The following is a 20,778-nucleotide window of genomic DNA, read 5'->3' on the forward strand; positions in this document are numbered from 1 at the left end:
AATAATTTTAAAATACCACTTCACCCCCCTATTGGGATTGCACCAAAGCTAACACTTAAGTAACCCTAACGTCACAATTAAAACATATCAGAGCACTCACCTTACTCAGTAACCCCTCAAGTGGTAGATTAATCTCGTACTCACACAGTTCAACAATAGTTTACCGACAAAGGCCCTAAGGATAGGGAATCCTACCCGGCCATACAAGTAGGTTCCCTCTACCTTAGTGTGTTATGCAGCTACTATCACATTTGAAGCTACTAGTGCACTCGCCTTACTTAGCAAGTCCTCAGGCGAAGAGTATGCCTCGCCCAATCGTAACATGTTCTACTTACATACATACTTCTATTATCATAATACATCATTCTGTTCTGTCATTATACATTCATGCACATTCATTCCTATTCATAACTTAACTTTGCATTTCATTTCACTTTAAGTGACTCTTTCCCATTTACATCATTTACCTTTGTCATTTCATCGTCATTTCATTGCATAACATTTCATTTCATTACTTCATACTACAGCTGGTCTTTAGCCATCATCAGTTAGTCTACGTAGAAACGTGCTAGATCTACTATCACAGCTCCTTTTAGCTGTCATCAGTTAGTCTACACAGAAGTGTGCTAGATCTGCTAACATGGCTATCTTTCAGCTGTCTTACATTTACATGATTGCATTTAACATACATAGGCAACATTGTCCATATCATATTTTATTCTCATTATTTTACTTACTTAGCTTGCATCTCATACATTTAACATATAATTTGCACAGATTCTCATGCCACACAATTTAGCAGTAAAATTCATACATATTTCTCATAAAATAAGCCAACCCACATTTAACATTTAGATGCTCAAAATACACTTCATTTCTTACATAATTTTTTAGAAAATTCCTTTCACTTTCGTTTGTTTACTTTCACACATACATAACTATATCGATAATCCTAGGCTTAGAAAACATAAATTTCATGACTGACATTTTAAAACCACATAAAAAACATATATACATAAATAACACATGTTTATTTTTAATTCATGAAAAACCTGATTTAATATATAAACTTTTCTCTTACCTTGTTTCTTGAACTACACCGACAGGGACTCCGAAAAAATACCTGCGGTGCTCACCCGAATCTTGAATCAAAAATTCTAATCCCATGTAATTAATCCCGAATAAAATATTATTTTAATATTTTCTAGGCCCATAAATTCTAAATAAATAAATATATCCTTAAATATAACCAAATTACCAAATTTCTCAAATTAATTAATTCATTTCCCCAAAATACTACCCATTTAGCATTCCCTAGGCTCCACACATCTCAAATTAACATTTAAACTAATATTTAATACTCCCACTTAATTTTCTAAATTATGCCTGCGGGACTCAAAATTACACCCGCGACACTTACCCGCTCCCTGATTCAAAAACCCTAATTTCATTTAAATTATTTCTAAATAACATACTATTTAAATATTTTCTAGGATCATAATTTTCAATTTACAGTTATACCCGCAAATTTAATTAATTTGCCAAATTTCCCAAATCTCACTCTCGCTTTGGAGTAGGGCCTAGAAAATCCTAATTGAAAAATTACCTATGTCAAAATGACGACGACGACGATTAGGACCACATGGTGGTACCTGTTTGCCGATTTAACAGTAGATTTAAAGCAAAATTGAGAAAATGGGAAAATAATACCTTTCCCTAGAAGCAGTGTCTAAGTCGTTCCCACAACCAATCTGCTCCAGTAGAAATGTCGGCAGCGGAATCAGGATTCCAACGGTGCCTTCCGTTTCGCGATCCGCTGCCAATTCGCCGAGAAACTGAGAGAAAAGAGACAGAGACGGAGCAACTGAAGGCGGCACAGGAACTTGTAAGGGGGGGGGGGCGTACTGGCTTCTGCTTCTTCTTTCTTCTTCTTATCTTTTTATCTCCTTTCAGTAAAAGTAACTTTACATATATATATATATATATATATATATCTTATTTTAATTATTATTTTTTTAAATCCAATGCAATAATATTTAATTTAACAACTAGTTATTTAGTTATTTAATTTATCTTAATTTAATTTAATTTTTTCCCACGTCATTCCTTTTATTTATTTATTTGTTATTTTATTTATTATTATTTTTTCTAAATTATTTTAATCCTTTTAAATTTCCGGGTCTTTACATTTTGTGAGAGAGTCAAAATCATATGTTCCAACTAAAGACTATCATAGAAATATTACATGCTTTTAATGTAAGAGATTGGGTCACATAAAATTTGACTGTCCTTTCAAAAATAAAGATGTCAAAATTAAGAAAGTCTGGAAAGTCAAAGGAGAATCTAATACTAACCCCCATAGACTCAAGAAAATCTGGGTACTAAAACTAGTTGTCTGATTGTGTCTTGCAAATATGCTTAAGATCATCATCCTCAAAAGACAGATGGTATATGGATAGTGGATGTTCACGTCACATGACCGGGGATCAAACGAAGTTCATATCCATCACACCCAAGGATGAATGATTTGTCACTTTTGGAGATAATGCTAAGGGAAGGATCACAGGTGTAGGTAAAGTTGATAATGATTCATCACTAATCATAGATGATGTTTCACTGGTTGATGATTTAAAGCACAACTTATTGAGTATAAGCTAACTGTGTGATAAAGGTTACAAAGTGTCTTTTGAACATGACAAATGCATTGTTGAACACAAAACTTATAATAAGATATTGTTCACTACTTAGTGTCATGAAAACGTATATTCCACTAGTTTTAATAACTTAACCTCTCAAAGTGTGACATGCTTCTTTGCTATGAATGAAATTAGTTGAATTTGACATAGGAGACTAGGACATGCAAACATGGACTTAATATCTAAATTAGTTAAGGGAGACTTAGTTAAGAGATTGCCTAAGACAAAATTCGTCAAAGATAAAATTTATGAGGCTTGTCAACTAAGAAAACAAGCAAGAACGAGCCTTAAGAAGAAGAAAGAAATCTCTACTACTATTCCACTGCAAATGTTACACTTAGATTTATTTGATCCAAACCCAATTCAGAGTTTAGGAGGAAAATCATACGCATTCGTTATAGTTGATGATTATTCAAGATATACATGGGTACTATTCTTAGGCCACAAAGATGAAGCGTGTGAACAATTCATAAACCTGTGCAAGAAAATCCAAAATGAAAAGGGACATACTATCACTAAATTTCGAAGTGGTAGGGGTAGAGAATTTAAAAATCAAGGCATGGAAGACAACTGCAATTCACTAGGAATAGCTCATAATTTTTCGGTTTCTAAAACACCACAACAGAATGGTGTAGTTGAAAGGAAGAATAGGTCTATACAAGAAATAACCAGAACTATGCTTAACAAATATAAATTACCTAAGTATTTATGGGCTGAGGTAGTAAATACCGCATGCTATGTTCTAAATAGAGTTTTGATTAGACCATCTCTTAATAAGACTCCGTACGAATTATGGAATGACCATAGACCAAACATAGCATATTTTCATGTCTTTGACTGTAAATGTTTTGTGCTTAGAGATAATGAACATTTAGGAAAGTTTGATGTGAAATCAGATGAAGGTATCTTCCTAGGGTATGCCTTAGATAGTAAAGCCTACAGGGTATACAACAAACGAACATTAACCGTTATAGAATCTATTCATGTAGTGTTCGATGAGTCAAATCCCTTCTCCAAAAGAACTAATGAAGATGAAATTAAGATAAACAAGGAATTTGAGAAACTATCCATTGAGAATGATTCAAAAAAGAAAAATGAAATTAAGCAACCATCCACTGAAACTAATCAAATTGAAAATGAGGTTAATGAACCACCTAGAGAATGGAAGTACATAAAGAATCATCCCATTGATCAAATAATAGGTGAACCATTATATAGAGTGGCCACTCGATCCTTATTTAGGAATATGATCAGTCATTTTGCCTTTCTATCTCAAGAAGAACTTAGAAATGTGACTAAAGCAATTAAGGATGAATCATGGGTGTTGTCCATGCAAGAAGAGCTAAACTAGTTTGAGAGAAACAAAGTATGAACATTAGTTCCTAGACTTGAGGATAAGACAATCATTGGAACAAAATGGATATATAAGAATAAGAAAGATGAACATGAGATAATTGTTAGAAATAAGGCTAGACTAGTAGCTCAGGAATATAACCAGGAAGAAGGAATATATTTTGAAGAAACCTTTGCACCTGTAGCTAGAATTGAAGCCATTCAAATACTTTTAGCCTATGCAGCTTTTAAGGATTTCAAGCTATATCAAATGGATGTCAAAAACACATTTTTAAATGACTACATAAGTGAAGAAGTGTATATAGAACAACCCCCAGGTTTTGAAAACCATAAGAATCCAGATCACGTCTATAGATTGACAAAAGCCCTGTACGGTTTAAAGCAAGCTCTTAGAGCTTGGTATGAAAGGCTAAGCGGTTTTCTACTAGAAAATGGATTTATCAGAGGAAGGATAGACACAACTTTGTTCATAAAGTTTAATAAAGATGACATTCTCCTAGTTCAAGTATATGTAGATGATATCATATTTGGAGCTACAAATAAAGACTTGTGTAATGAGTTTGCAAACACTATGTAAAATGAATTTGAGGTGAGAATGATAGGTGAACTAAATTTCTTCCTAGGACTTCAGATCAAACAAGCGAAACATGGAATATTCATAAATCAATTGATGTATATTAGAGATCTACTCAAAAAGTTTAATATGGAAGATGGAAAAATACTAGGAACACCTATGAGTGCTTCATTGAAAATAGACAAAGATGAATAAGGTATACCAGTAGATGTTAAGCTTTATCGTGGAATGATTGGTGTAACGACCTCAAAATTCATACCATTTTTTTTATACATATATATATATATATATATATATATATATATATTTGTAACCATGTATCTAAAGTCATATGATAAGCATTCCTACGCAACGGAAACATAAAACATATCACTATTACAACATAATTGTACAATACCAGAATCCAGTATATACAGATCATATCCATACAAAGTAAACCCCTCTATCCCCATCTTTCCCAAAAATACAAACTCGTCAAAAACTCACCCAAAACCCAAGGTGATCCAAATATCCTCTATCCGCGAGCCTGATCTGCTCGCCCAGCTGTCTCACCTGAAAAATGGTACTGTAATGGGGTGAGTCGACGCTCAGTAAGTAAAAATATGCTATCACTAGTGTGTGACAACTAAGTTAAAGGTACTTCAAAATATAGCAACTGAACTGTAATGCAACAATCTGTAAAACATATCTTTCAAATATATCTATCTTTCTCAATTTAAAATACACTGTATCGTCTGTATTTTCTACTTTTCATACTGATAATTTATTATACTATTCTCATCATATACTGTAAAACTATAAATATATATATATATATATATATATATATATATATAAAACTGTGCTTTTATCCTTGGGACTCTGTACGTCATGATTTGACGCCTCATGACAGGATTATGCGGCCCGTAGGCGGGACTCTATCTGGTCGGCCCTCCAGATAGGTCATCATACTCTACATTACCTCAGCCTGACCAAACTGCATCCTCTCCTAAGCTTGGGACTGGCTACTACCTCGTCAAATCGGCCCCCTCAACCCAGTGTACTGGGGAGCTGCATACTCTCCGAGCACGGCTGACGATACCCACATACTATCTGAGATATGTGGTTGCACTCTATCTATATCTAGCAACGGTACCGTGCTCTGTAATCTGTATCTGTCTGTGTATCTTTCCTCAGGGATCTGATACTATATACATATATACATATATACTCTTTTACTGTTTTCATTATGTTTCCAAAATTACCGTAACGCAGTCTTTATGTACTATATATATATACTATAAAACTATATACTGCATCTGTAGCATCTTGATGCTACCTCTGTATTTCTGTTTGTATATTATGGTAATAGGAAACATGGCATAACAAATTCTGTAATAAAGCTGTGGTATAAATACTGATCTAAATAATACTGTATACATGTATTTATATATATATATATATGTATATATATATATATATATATATATCTGTTTCCTGAACTATTCATATAAAAACTGTATATGCATGTACATTTCTCTGCGAATATAAATCTATCTCTGTATAATCTCATATATTGGAAAACCATATCAAATGTATATACTATCTATATCTTTGTATGTAGTATAGTATGATGTTTCATAATAACTGTATAAATTCATTCTTCACATGAAAGTCTACTTAGGCCACACAAATATTTATGCTCATTTTCTATAAAAACTGTATAATAGACTGACATAAAAATATGCTTATAAAATCTCTATTAAAACTCCTAGCATAACATATTTCCCTTATCTCAACTTTGAAAAGCCCCTATTAAAATCTAGCTCTATACCCGCAGGATTCCTAGATCAACCTCTTGAAAACACAATATCCCAGAACAAAATATTATTATTTTTCCTCCCACGTCATTTCTTATAACTACCATAAAGCCAAAAACTCAATAAAAGACCTTACCTAGAATTTGGGATGAAATCCAACTTCGTTTTCTCGACGATCCACTCTGGCAAACTTGTAGGGAATTCCACCAGAAGCATTGTGGTAGCCTTAGATCGTCGATCCGGCGACTGGTGGGGTCGAAAACGAAGAGAGAAGGGAGAGAAAGTCGTAGGGAGAGAGAGGAGAGAGAGAGAGAGAGACTTCTTAAAATGAATTTATTCCCGGAGTTGCGTATATATAAACAGAGGATTTCGTTGACGAGACCCTGTATTCGTCGACGAGTCCTTCACAAATTTCATGGACAAGGCCCTGTATTCATCGACGAAATTCAGGCTACCTCAGAACCCCTCTTGATATTTTCTCATCAACGAAGCCCTGTGTTCGTCGACGAAATTTCTTAACCACTCGTCGACGAAGTCTACGGTCTTCTTTTGTTTTTGTATCTATTTTCCTCTCTCTTTAATATTTGAATATCAATATTTTTTTCTGGGTCGTTACAATTGGTAGCCTACTTTATCTACTACCAGCAGACCAGACATAATGTTTAGCGTATATTTGTGCGCAAGATTTCAGGCGGTACCAAAAGAGTCACATTTGCTAGCTGTTAAACGAATACTTAGATACCTGATAGGAATCGTGGAAATTGGATTATAGTATCCCAAGTATACATCTTTTGAGATTATTAGCTATTCAGATGCTGATTTTGTTGGTAGCAAAGTGGATAGGAAGAGCACAAGTGACACTTGTCATTTCTTAGGACATTCATTAGTCTCTTGGTTTTCCAAGAAGCAGAATTCAGTTGCTCTTTCCACAGTTGAGGCAAAATACATAGTGGCAAGTAGTTGTTGTGCTTAAACGCTATACATGAAGTAACAACTAAAGGATTTTGGATTAAGCTATGAAACAATTCCTATAAGATGCGACAATACGAGTGCAATAAACATCTCAAAGAATCCCATATTATATTCACGAACTAAGCATATAGAAATGCGACATCACTTTTTTCGTGATCATATGCAAAAAGGAGATGTGACACTTGAGTTTTTATGCATGGATGAACAATGGGCAGACATATTCACGAAACCACTTGCAGAGGATAAGTTTATCCAAATTAGGGGTGAATTAGGCTTGATGTACAGTCGAGAGGATGCCTATAATTACATTAGATGACATAATTCAGAGGGAGCAACGTCGCTTAATATTCACAATTGGTTAAAAAAAAAAATTTCACTTTCAACTCATGTGTTCTTATTTGATATCACATTAGTCAACATTTGGTATTAGATGTTAATCATCACATAATCTTTGAAAATTATCACACTGTGTATATTCATGTTGAAATTTAAATTTAGCAACACAGATGTCTGCAATAGCAAGGGGGAGAAGTAAATTAAAGTAACACAGGAAGACATGTTTCGTAGTACAATCATTTCACAGATGCTGGTTGAATAAGTTCAAAACTCTAAGAGTTATAGCGAGAGAAAAATATACGACTATGTCCACTCATGTATTATTATACACCTTTTTGTGATGTCAAAAGGGGGAGAAATATCAAGAGCAAAAATTGTTGGCAAAACTAATTGTGCAAAGGGGGAGAAGGATAATAGCAAAAATTGTTGGAAAAATCAGGAGCAAAAATTGTTGATAAAACTAATTGTGTAAAGTGGAGAAAAATCAGGCTATAGGAGAAGAATGAGGATAAACAACTTGTGTATGAACATGAGGATATTTCATTTGGAATTAGGTTAAACAACGTGTGTATGAACATGAGCATATTTCATTTGGTATGAGCATTTTTCATTTATTGAATATTTGATGCATTATTTGAGGGGGAGCCTTGTTAGGCGTAACCCATCATATATTTATGCTCGTGTATTTGTCATTATAAAAAAGGGAGAGATTGTTGACTCTATGAATCTAATCCGGTTTTGATAATGATAAATCACTTGGTATTTGATCTGTGCATTGAGTTTGTGAATAGGAACAATGTTTAGCATGCACGGAAGGATAACAAGTCATGGAAGCCATGAAGATTAAAGCATACACATCTTGGCAAAATCCATGGAACTAAAAGAGTTGAAGAATGAAGATGCAAGCGACAAGTTCAAGAGCGTCATGAGAATGGGTACTTAGAACTAATGTATTTACATTTCATATGATTTAATTTGAGGCTTAACATAAACCCTATAATGACCTTAGGACTCATGCATCTCATGAACATCATTAGGGGACATTTATGGACTTAGAAATATTTTTAAAACCCCGAAAAATATTTTTATAAAAGAGCCAAGAAAGAGAGCAAAGGAGATTTTTTGAATCAAAAAGAAAAAACCAGGAATATGTTACTTCAAAAGACCGAACTCAGCGTTCAGTCATCTAAAGTTACGAAGATCGAAGTTAACCTCAGTCGTCTGAAGAATTTCTTCAGAAGATCGAAGATTAAGTTCAGTCGTATGAAGAATTAATGGTGAAACACAGAACCTGACAGAAGCACCTCAGAATATTGAACTTAGACTTCAATCATCTGAACCCGACACTTCAGAAGATTGAACCCCAACTTCTGTCGTCTGACCCTTTGTCTAGGTTATTTTTTCAAAGTTTTAAGGAACTTCAGTCGTCTGGGCCTCTAACCTCAATCGTCTGAACCTGCGAGAAAGTTTAAAAATCTAATTTTTAGTGAAAAAATATGCGAGCTATTTTTTGATCCAACGGTTGAGATCTATTCTAAGGGAAAGATATCTATATATTCAATATCTAAACCCTAGTGATTAAGACTTTTGAAAGAGAAGAGAAGAGAACAACGCTTTTGAAAGGTAATTGAGAAACTTGAACATATTGCTATACGATTGCCTGCACTCCAACCTATACTCATCAAACTTGGGCAAATCAACTCAAAAAATCAAAGGGAATTCATTTACACATCTTGATTTCAAGTTGGTATTGTGGTTTGGTAAATTCATTTATTATTTTCAAGAGTTTCTCATCTCATCATCTGTTATTGAATATTATTAGAGAGATTGATCTTGAGTATTCATATACATATAGAGATTGTTTTTGACAAGATCATTGCTTGAGAAAGGTATTTGTCATTGGTTGAATAGTTTTTGATTCAAGAGTGTATCTAGATAAAGACTTGATATTTTTTATACTACAAAACTATTTGATCAAATATCCTTAGAAGTTCATAACTATATATATTTTAGGGATATTTTCTGAAAAATCCTATATTAGGTTTTGATCTTTGGTGATCACATCATATATATACATATATTAATTTGCATATTACAAAGATCATATTGTGGTTGAAAAGTTGGGAGAAAACTTATTGATTTAGGTCTTTACAATATTCAAGACAAACTTTTTAACAAGATCATATTTGATATTTGTGCATCTTATCTTCAAAGCTATTACTCATACAAATATTTTGGAAGATTTGATAAAATAGAATTGTGTGTTGAAGCATTTCATTTATAAAACGATTGTATCGTTTCATACATACTGAGTTTCAAGTTTCATCATATGATTATGTATTAGGAATTTTAATTGTACTCACTAGCTTTATTAGAAGTAACATTAAGTGTTTTGCAGATTTGATATTATATTGTAATCAAGGTTCATGTTGTGAACCGAGTTTGAGGAGAGAATGGTATCTCTTGTAAGCAGCGGAATAGGAGGAAGCTGTACCTCTTGTAAGCAGCGGATGTAAGGAAAGCTCCATCCCAATTTAAGGAGCAGAGATTTTAGTGGAATCCTTGAGTGGGTTGCTCAAGGCGAGGACGTAGGCTGGGTTGGCTGAACCTCGTAAAATCGCATTTGCATTCTCTTTTCCCTTATCTTTTTATTTTCCGCATTGCATTTCAATATCTATCTTGCCTGTGTATGTTGAATAAACTTACACGCACTTGACAATTAATTGGGTGATAAGAATTCATTGGTATAATAATTTAAATAAGTCTTAAACCCATACAATTAATTTATTAAATTTAGATATAGGGTTTAAGTGGTAAATAATCTGAAAGATTTTGAAAATACCCAATTCACCCCCTCTAGGGATTACACATAAATCTTTGTTAATTAAGTTTGTCTGTTTACCTAGTATCCCACTTCGGGTCGGGTGATGTTATTACGGTATCAGAGATGCTAACGTGGCCGATGTGTGATGTGATGTTTGTTTATTATTTATAAAAAAAAATGGTATGAAAATCGAGGCATCACACCAAGTAACATGATTGCAGCTATGGGGGAAAAAAAGATTGGAAGTAGTTAGAAATCCTTTGTGTTGAATAGCAATCAATTGGAAATAAGTGTCAAGCATTTTAAATTTTATTTATTCAATTAAACTATTTTAATGTGATTGATATCAAAGTAATTATAGATCATGATATTTTAAGGAGATGGACAATGGCTAAGAATAAGAGATCATAGTGTTGAGGCAAATTTGAAATAGTATATTAGTTAACAATACAAAAATTTATGCCCTTAGTAAGGTAAATTGTATGATGTTGTTTGATAAAAAAATAAGCACCTTTAAAATGAAGGAGATTGAGATGGGTGAGGGTGGACAAGGTGAAGTGGACTCATTATACCAGCCTCTCTAAGAGGTTTTAATGTCTTAGCTCACTAGGAGCACCTTGTGAGATAAAGAACATAGAATCATAGAAATTGTTCTAATTCTAGAAAAATGGAGAAAAGAAGGAGGTAAGCAAACACAAATTAGAGGAGGGAGGAATGAGATAAGAGAAAGAATAGATTAAGTGAAGAGGAAAGCAAGTAGAGAGAGAAAGAGATAATGAAAGAGAGATAGAAGGATAAAGAGGCATTGTGTCTACTAGGCATTGGGCTATTGTATTAACATGTTGAATTAGACCGAAAGTTCATTACAACAAATGTTACACACCTATTTACACCCATTTTAAGTAAGACTTGGATTTATAAATATTATTTTTACCTAAATTATGTCCAAAACATAAGTACTCTTAAAGTGCCTAATAATAGATAGACATCATCAGCATAAACAGGGCCTCATTTAATATGACACTTTTATTACAATTGACCTTAACTCATTTCCTTATCTCATGTGTGCCATATTTATAATACATATAGGGTCAATCATGTGGGTAATATGGGTGATGCATATATATATATATATATATATATATATATATATATATTCACGTTTGAGGTGAAAGATGTGTTGTTTGCTTCAATTTCTCATTGCTTTTAAAGTGTTAGGTTTCACTCGACTCATAACTTGCCTTCATATGGATAGGGACATTATTTGCCTTGCTATACTTGGGAGAGTACTTTGGGGGAATAAAAGACACCCAACTAGGATTGTTATCCTTTTGCTTCCCTCTTCTTATTACTAGTATGTTACCCTAGTGACATTCATGTCAAACAATTCCTGGGAGGACAATTATAGTCATTGCAAACACCTTACCTAGATAATGGTAGACCTTTGCCTCTTACGGGTGACCTTTCGTAGGCGATATACCATGTGCCTAGCCCGGTGTGCTCACGTCGCGTCCTTTACAACTTAAGGGTTAACTATGGTTTCTTTTTTTGCTTCCTATGCTATGTTTAAACCCTCCTGTTCTCATTTATTTCATAGCTCTAGTCACTTTAGGTTTTCATCTCCATTTTGTTATGGGTAATCCTAATTTTATCTCCTTCGATGCATTCTTCAATTTCCTCCTATAGGTTTTCATAGGGAAATGTTGTCCTTTCACGTGACGCCCCGATTTTCGTACAATTTTTTTTTAATAAATAAATAATCACGTCATAAATCCACAACATCCACAAATCGGCCACGTCAACAATCCTAGTACTATTCATACAACCCGACCCGCATTGGGTACCGGGTAAAAAGTATTTTATTATATTCAACCTAACAGCGGAAGACAATATACACATATCAGTCAGAATACAATACCCAGAGTATCAACATACATACAAATATTCACACTACCTTCCCATACTAAAAATTACTATTCAACTCTATGGGAATTACATCTCCCCTAGTCCAAAAACTCACCCTGTGTATCAGGGTCTCAGCTCCCTACTATCACGGAGCTTTATCACACGGCCGGTCTCTGTTCCCTGAAAAATTTAGATAAATTGGGTGAGACACATCTCAGTATAAAGGAATAAATTATTTACAGTGTGTGGCCGAATGAGTACAATTATAATACACTTTACTTTTCAAATCACCATTTCATTTGAGAAAATACACTAATATTCACATACACATAATCATATAGATATACAACACAAGCTTTTATAAGCTTAAAAATCATTTATCAAATTCAATGATTTCCAACACATATTTACACGCGAAGTTCCTGAAAATAGGGAAGATTACCCGCCCATACAGGTAGCTTCCCTCTGCCCTAACACGTTATGCAGTCGGGTATAGCCACATCTGATACCCATCAGGGCACTCACCTTACTCAGTAAGCCCTCAGGTGGAGAGTTTCACTTCGCCTTAATTATTTATATTATTAACTCACACTGTTCCATTTCTCAATTTTATCATTCTTTATTTCTCAATTTCCATTCTTTCTTTCATTTCTCATTTTAGCCAATTTTATCATTCTTTCACTTTTCATTTCCACTTTACTTTCCGACTCATAAGTATCCTCGGTATCAAATACCAACATCGCGTCTGTAACTCATGGCCACCCTGAAGATCTTTCTATACACGCCATGCTTCCCCCCATAGTCAAGGTTGTGCGGCTCGAAGGCTGGATCTAACGGCGGTTGGCCGACCTAGTTAGATCAAATATCATATCACATATCGCGTCTGTAGTACAACTGGCAGGCCTAATACCTTGATCCGGACTCAGGGGGCCCAACAACCCTACATAATGGCACAGTCGACTGTCACGCCACACGCTCCAAGAGTCCATGTGGTTGCACTAACACCACTCGCAACGGTACCGTACTAAATATCATAACTATCTAACAGGGTTTACCACCACATACCCGCAATCATTATACGGTATTGGCATTTCATCAATTATATTCCAGTATATCACAATTCAGTTCAATATAAATATTCTCATCATTTTCTGTGCACATTTCATCATCTCGTAATATCATATATCACATTTTATATATTTTTCACATTTTCCCAAAATACTCATTTTTCATGCAAATAATTTACACTCACAAATAAATACCACATTTCATTATTTTCCAATATCAATAATTCATAAAATCCCATTTTCCAGGCAAAACATTTCTACTCATATAATAATACCATATTACATTATTTTTCACTAATCAGATCAGTAATTCTCATTTCAATATTTTCTCAGAATTTACACATTATTATAATTTACACTCCAAAATATCACAATTTACAATTACTCAAATACCACACAATTTATCTGATATTTATATCATAATAATTTTCAGACAAAATATCATATGCTCAATTTCACATATTTATTCAAATAATAATTCTAAAAACACTGCTATAATTTATTCCCTTACCTGGCTTACTGAGAGTCTCCCTAGAATCCCAAATTCTACGCCCTTGGCGCCCAAAATTCAACTCCTGCAATTTGCATTTTCCCCCAAATTAATTAATCTATTTCTCCAAAATAATACCCATCTAGCTTTCCCTAGACTCCATATACCTCAAATTAATATTTAAACTATTATTTAACACCCCCACTTAATTTTTCTAAATTTTGCCTGCGGGTCCTAAAATTACACTCACGGCGCTCACCCGGACCCTAAATTCCAGAAATCCTACTTCAGTTCCAAATGCTTAATATTTTAGCATTTCTAAATTAATGCTAACTAATTAAAAATAAGCTCCTTAATAATCGCCGCACCCCAAATTTGGGGTTTTGACCCGACACCCCCACAAGAATTCCGTCCCACTAGACTTGTAGAGAATTATCCCTAGATTCTCGTGGTGGTGTCCGTTCATTAATTGGGCTTATATTTTGCGAGAAATTAAAGAAAAATGAAAAAATGGCTTATCCTAGGGAATACGCTTACGCCGCTCCTACCACCGATCCGCTCATGTAGAAATGACGGCAGCGGCGAATGGAATCTAGTGGTATCTTCGGATTTTTGATCGGGCGAAAATCGGTCACGAAATCAATGAGAGAGGGAGAGAGAACATGAGGAGAGAGAGAGAGATTGCAGAGAGTTACAGAGAAAGGAAAAGAAAAGAAAAAGAAGAAGAAGAATAATAATAATAATAATAATAATAATAATAGATATACTTGAATCTCCTGAAGCTTGTTGAAGCTTTAGGAGGATAAATATTATTATAATAATAATAATAATAATAATAATAATTAATTAATATTAATAATATATTTTTTTAATTAAAAAAATTAATTTTAATTAATTAATTAATTATTTTTATTTTTCTTTTTAAATTCGTTTAATTAATTAATTAATTAATATTTTTTTATTTAATTTTTTTTAATTTTAATTTTAATTTTTTTAATTTTTTATTTTTTGAAATCATTCTATCAATCTTTTATATCTCTTTTTGGGGTTTTCACATTTCATCATTAGCTACACGCCTAAAAGCAACATAAACAAGGGTAATATGAAGGTTATCATCTATGATTGCTTATGGAGGTTCCAATTTTGGTGGATGAGAGGAATGTGGTATCATTAGTTGCCAAGAAGCAAGATTGAGGTGATGTTTACTACCTTCCCGATATTCAACCAGTGGATCACTAAGTTCTTAACCTTCCTCCATTTCGATCATGGGGAGAATAAAGCTGATTTGGAGGTTGTCAACTGCAAGACTAGGTATTCTACTGAGGACATGTATATGTGATCTAGCTTGGAATTGCCTTGAAGCGAATACTTTTCAACTTTGCAACCAATGATACAAAGAGACTCAACAAGTGTTAAAGTTGGAAACAAATCTTAAAGTTGCTTATGACAATATGAACTTTATGCACTTGGCCATAGTTTAATGTTTCGATACTACTTATGTAAGGAAGGTGAGATGTTTAGAGATAAAGGATCACCTCCAAGCTCTGTCTCCCTAGATTTCAAGGCGAAGGTGAAAATTATTGACTGCGAAGATTCCATTCATTGGACACAAGATTCATTTACCATTGCCCAGTTATTGAGATAACTATAATAAAGTTTTTTTTTTCCCTTTTAATCCTCGAGATGTATGAGATATGTGGCTAAGTCCTTGGCATCAGCCAAGTTGTTTTGTAACCTTGAGGGCAAGTGAAATATTTGATTTAGTTTCATGTCTTTTTGTTTTTTCATCTGGCTAACCAAGTGATTAACTAATTGTTAAGATGATATTTGCTTCAAGCCATTCTTTGCTCTAATTGAAATATGACATCAAGTTGTTTATTCTGGGTGGTTTCATTAGTTCTACTCGCAACTATTTCGCCTTCAGTGACCCCCTTGTAATTACCAAATAGTTGGATAATAAATAGTTTGCTTTATGCTTAGACGATGTTTGTCATGTGTCACACCTACGTGATCACTATTTTCTCAAATCTCTGTTTTGGCCCGATACTTGCCGTTATAACCAAAAAGGTACACAAATATTACACAAATAGCTATGCATCTGAATGTGAAGAAACATGTAAATACCTAGCCAACAAAACAAATAAAATAAATAATGGAATTAAGGGTATTCGCAATACATGAGTGGCATATTTGATGAAATTGGGATTGCTACTTGCATACATAATCAAGTGGTGGAAATTAAAAACTCAAATAAAGCACTACCAAAAGGGTTAAAAGGTTATGAAGATAAGTTACAGAGGTGGATAGAAAAAATAAGTTTTGTATTTACATAAAAGAAAGCAAAAGGTAAAGCATGCAACATTAGAGGAAAAGAAAAAAAAAAGGTAAGCAACACTTTATTAAGGGTAGTCTTCTTTGCGAGTCTAAGCGTGTGAATATTTTTGGTTATAAAAATATATTATTAACAATTCAAATAATTGACACATAGGCTACGAATGCTCCATCTCATCATTTAGCCAAAATTATTATAGCTCCTATAATATATAGTTGCAGACAATAATGTATTTTATGTATTTGATTATATATAAGATTTTAAGTTTATGTTATATGTGTTTTGGTGCATATTAACATACACAAGGTGATTATGATATTTTCAAACATAATTATGCTTCTTAATTTTTTTTTGATTACATAAAAACTTAAGCCACCAACAAGCCCTTCAAACCCCCTAGTGCGGCACCAAACTTACGGATTAACGTTCTTCCCCTAGGTCTCACTGATAAGGTAAAGTCCGGAATGCGGACACGGCTTCCGTGCATTAGTTGGACGTTCAGCCAACCCGACCCCCGGGACACATCTCCATTACCATCTACGGTTTCCGTTGATTTACAGAGAACTCTCACCATCCACGATCTCCGCTGGCTAACAAAGCGAACTCTCACCATCCACGGTCTTCGTTGACTCACAGAATAAATTCTCACCATCTACAGGTACTAATGGTTTCGTGTGTGTATCTACCTGAAATTGAACCCTCGATGCTCCTTCTTACGTGCTGATGCCTTTCCACCGCTCCATGCCCGCGGGAGTTATGGTTCCTAATTTTATTGTACATTTGTGCGTATCATAAATTTTTATTACATCACATATTTATTTCATTTTTTTGATATTGATAACACATTAATGCATGCTATGAAGTCAATTCCGGCATCCACCTAACCTACAATTGCTTTGATACCCTAACTTAATAAAGAAAACAAATATTATTTAATTAATAAATTGTTATTTGTCACAATTTAATTTCAAAAAATTATTAGTTTATTAGAAGATGATTGTCAAATTTTTAAAGGTAGTACGATCAGGACCGACTCTTCACAATATGGGACTCTAGGCGAATGATTTAATCAAGAACCCTTAATAATTTGTTTAATTTTTATTTTTATTTAAAATTAATTTTTTTTAATTTTTTGAGATGCAAATAACTAATTATGGGAATAGAGTATAATAAATAATGTTAATATTATTTAATTAAAAAAAATTTTGGAACCTAAAGCCTATATTATTATATTAAGAAAAAATTTTAGGACTTCAAAAATTTGGGGCCCTAGGCGGGCGCCTCAATTGCCTAAAAGCAGAGCCAGTCCTGAGTACGATATATATATATATATATATATATAAAGTGTAAGGCCTAATATTTTCTAAGGCATAAATGATTATATTGAGTGAAAATTAATGATTAACATAATAAATTTTGTATCCTAACTAAGTTTAAAAGTTCATGTTCACCCTTCTCCTTAAAAAAGAGAAAAAGGAAAAAAAAAAAAGCCTATTTTGTTTTCCCATGCGAGAACTCTGAGGAGGGTTTTAGGCCTACAGGAGAAACTCATTTGCTTCTCATCCTCAGCAAAGGATCCTCTCTCTCTCTCTCTCCCCTCTACTCTCTTAGTTTTCGTTCGCGGCCTCTCAATCTCGTAATGGGGGAAGAGAAGAAACCCGCATCTGCTGGTGTATGGCCCACAGTGAAGCCCTTCGTCAATGGCGGAGCCTCTGGTATGCTCGCCACTTGTGTCATCCAACCCATCGATATGATCAAGGTGTGTTGCAGACCCATCTGTTTTTATGTAGTGCCTGTTTTTGATACGTGCAGGTGTTATAGTCGCTGTAATTGGAAAGTTTGGGAGGTTTTTATGTGCTTCGTTTACGGCGTTTGCAGGTGAGGATTCAATTGGGTCAGGGATCGGCATCGCAGGTGACGAGGAACATGCTGAGGGATGAGGGCATGGGGGCATTCTACAAGGTTTGGTTCTATAAATATTTTATTTGCTGGTGTAGAGTTTTTATGTATGACGTGCTTGCAAGATCAATTTCAATTGTGTTGTGTGTGGAGGGACAAGCTGAGGTTGAAGTTGTTTGGTTGGCATTTTGAAGTGCTTTGCTTGCTTCCAAGAGCTAAAATCAACACAGCTTTTTACTTCCGCGTGGTTTTTTTTTTGAAAATACTCCGTTGCTTCAGAGAGCTATCACTATGTCTGGATAGCTCCGAGAGAAAATAAAGAAATGATCGTGATTTCCTTTAATGAAGAGAAAAAGAAGAGAAATGACAGTAGTTTTTCTCCTTTCCATTGGATAACTTGGGAGAAATGAAGAGAAGTAAGAATGTTTCCCATTGTATGTTTGGATGAAGAGAAAGGGGGTCACAAAAGATTCTATTATAACTTGTATCTCTTCATCTTCCCAACTTCCAGAGATTCAAAAAGAGGGTTACGAGGGTTTTTATTCTCATTTCATTTCTCACCTTCTCTCATCGTTTATTTTATGAAGTGTCATCCAAGTGAGTGATTAGGAGACACCCCACCTCTCCCCCTGTTAGATTACTACTTTACCTAAAATCTTAAGCTGTTAGGTTGTGAGCCAACAATGTATATCAAGCTTTAACACTCCCCCATACGTGTAGCCCGACAGCACGTGGAAAGATAAACACATGATAAATAGCACCCATAATAAGGAATGCAATATTTTTTTTTTAAATTGCACGCAACAAGACTAGAACTCAGGACCTCCTGGTAACTAGCTCTGATACCATGTTAGATTACCACTTTACCTAAAAGTTTAAGTTGTTAGGTTGTGTGCCAACAATGTATATCAAGTTTTAACACCCCCTACCCTAAAAAAGTAAAAAAAAAAAAAAAAAAAACCTCAATCCAAATGAAATGCAAGACACTGTTAGTTGAACTTCCTAATGGTTGTTTTGGTTGCCCCTAGTGACTTGCTGAGTTGCTGTATTGTGTGATTATTGTGTTTTAGGCATGAAGTTTTCAAGTTTAAATCCATGATTTCTTCGGACGAGGGACGTTGTAGGGTTTCGCTTCTTAGAATGGAAGCAGTGCTTTACATTTAGGGGTGGCAAAACGGGTTAATTGGTCGGGTTTGGATGGGTCATAAATGGGTCGATGTTAAATGAGTTTGGGTTTGGGTTCGGGTTGATCCATTTATTAACGAGTTACTAATATGTAAACCCAAGCCCGCCCGTTTAAAAGCATCCCAAAACAAAAACAGATACTTACAATCACAAAAACAAAACCAAAAAAAGAAAAGAAGCAAGGACATTAAACAATAAACAACATACATATTTATATAAGTATAGGAAAACCGATAAAGAAAGATTGGGGAGTTTGAGAGAGATATCATTCTAGCAAGTGGATTGTTATGGCTACTGGGATTTTACTTAACACAGCAAAAAAATAAATTTGGAAAGCTCACCTGTGTAGTTTTCAGAGTGAGAAACAGAGGAAGCAGACGCTTGAACGGTTAGATATGGGTCTTGGAATTTACTGGAAATGGAAATCAGATGGTTCAAGAGAAACCTAATATCACTCAAAATTGCACGAATTTGAAGAACCTACCTCTACCTGTAAGAGAGAGTTGAGCTCGTTAGTGCCGTAATGGAGATGGAAAATGATTTATGTCACGAGGTGAATCTTCCCCACGACAATTTTAGGGACGCACAGAGATGCGTGCTTCCCGTCCCCTCCCTTCCCTTCTTGTTTTTTTTTTTTCTTTACTTTTCCTGCTCTCTTCTCTCTCAAGTTTTAACTCATCAGTGTGTGCCAAGAACCTGGGACGACAGGCTGTAGGTAGGTGGTGTTGCTGTGGCACTGCCGGGTGATGGGTTCGGGTTGTTAGAGGAGGATGTATAGGATGGTCACCCACGCTATGGAACACAAAGACATGAACAGTGACATCCTTGCCGTAGAGGCGGTGTGATCGGGGAAGACCTCTGTCGAGGGCTTCTCTGGCTGCCCATTGGCCTCCAAGCTCGCCAACCTTTGGGGAGTCGATCTCGAAGACAAGAAACCTCAGAATAATAACATCATCCTGACGAACAAGGGCCTCTCTTGCTCCTAACCTTAGGCCAAGCCCTAATCTCATCTCTTTCTGGCGAACAACTACTGCTGCTGCTGCAAGCAGTTGCGGTTGGATGTCTAGGTAGCAGGGACAAGGACAGCACATGGTAGGTTAGGTTTAGGTTTTGTTTTATATATATAGTAAGATAAACGAGTCACCCAGCGGGTATTCGACCCAAACCCGCGGTTCGGGTTGGCCTGTTTATAGACGGGTCAACTTGTATTAAACCTAAACTTGATTTAAACGGGCGGGTCACGGGTCACCTGTCGGGTTTCGACGCGTTTTGCCACCCCTATTTACATTGATTATGATTGACCAAGTTGGCCATGCATCTAGTTCAATTGCGAGCAATCGTGCATG

At 34.8% G+C, this 20,778-nt stretch overlaps 1 protein-coding gene across 2 annotated transcripts in view; it reads left to right on the forward strand.

Annotated features, from left to right (window-relative positions):
• The first annotated feature begins 17,818 nt into the window (after positions 1 to 17,818).
• The window catches only part of LOC131149760 (mitochondrial dicarboxylate/tricarboxylate transporter DTC-like), a 47,515-nt gene continuing 44,555 nt past the window's right edge, over positions 17,819 to 20,778 (forward strand). For both annotated transcript variants that reach the window (XM_058100494.1, XM_058100495.1), the window contains exons 1-2: positions 17,819 to 18,107; positions 18,227 to 18,310. In XM_058100494.1, coding sequence (XP_057956477.1) covers positions 17,988 to 18,107; positions 18,227 to 18,310 — 204 coding nt within the window. In that variant the 5' untranslated portion in view covers positions 17,819 to 17,987. The remainder of the gene's footprint in view (positions 18,108 to 18,226; positions 18,311 to 20,778) is intronic.

This window comes from Malania oleifera, chromosome 2 (assembly GCF_029873635.1).
Source record: "Malania oleifera isolate guangnan ecotype guangnan chromosome 2, ASM2987363v1, whole genome shotgun sequence".
NCBI classification, from domain to species: Eukaryota; Viridiplantae; Streptophyta; class Magnoliopsida; order Santalales; family Ximeniaceae; genus Malania; species Malania oleifera.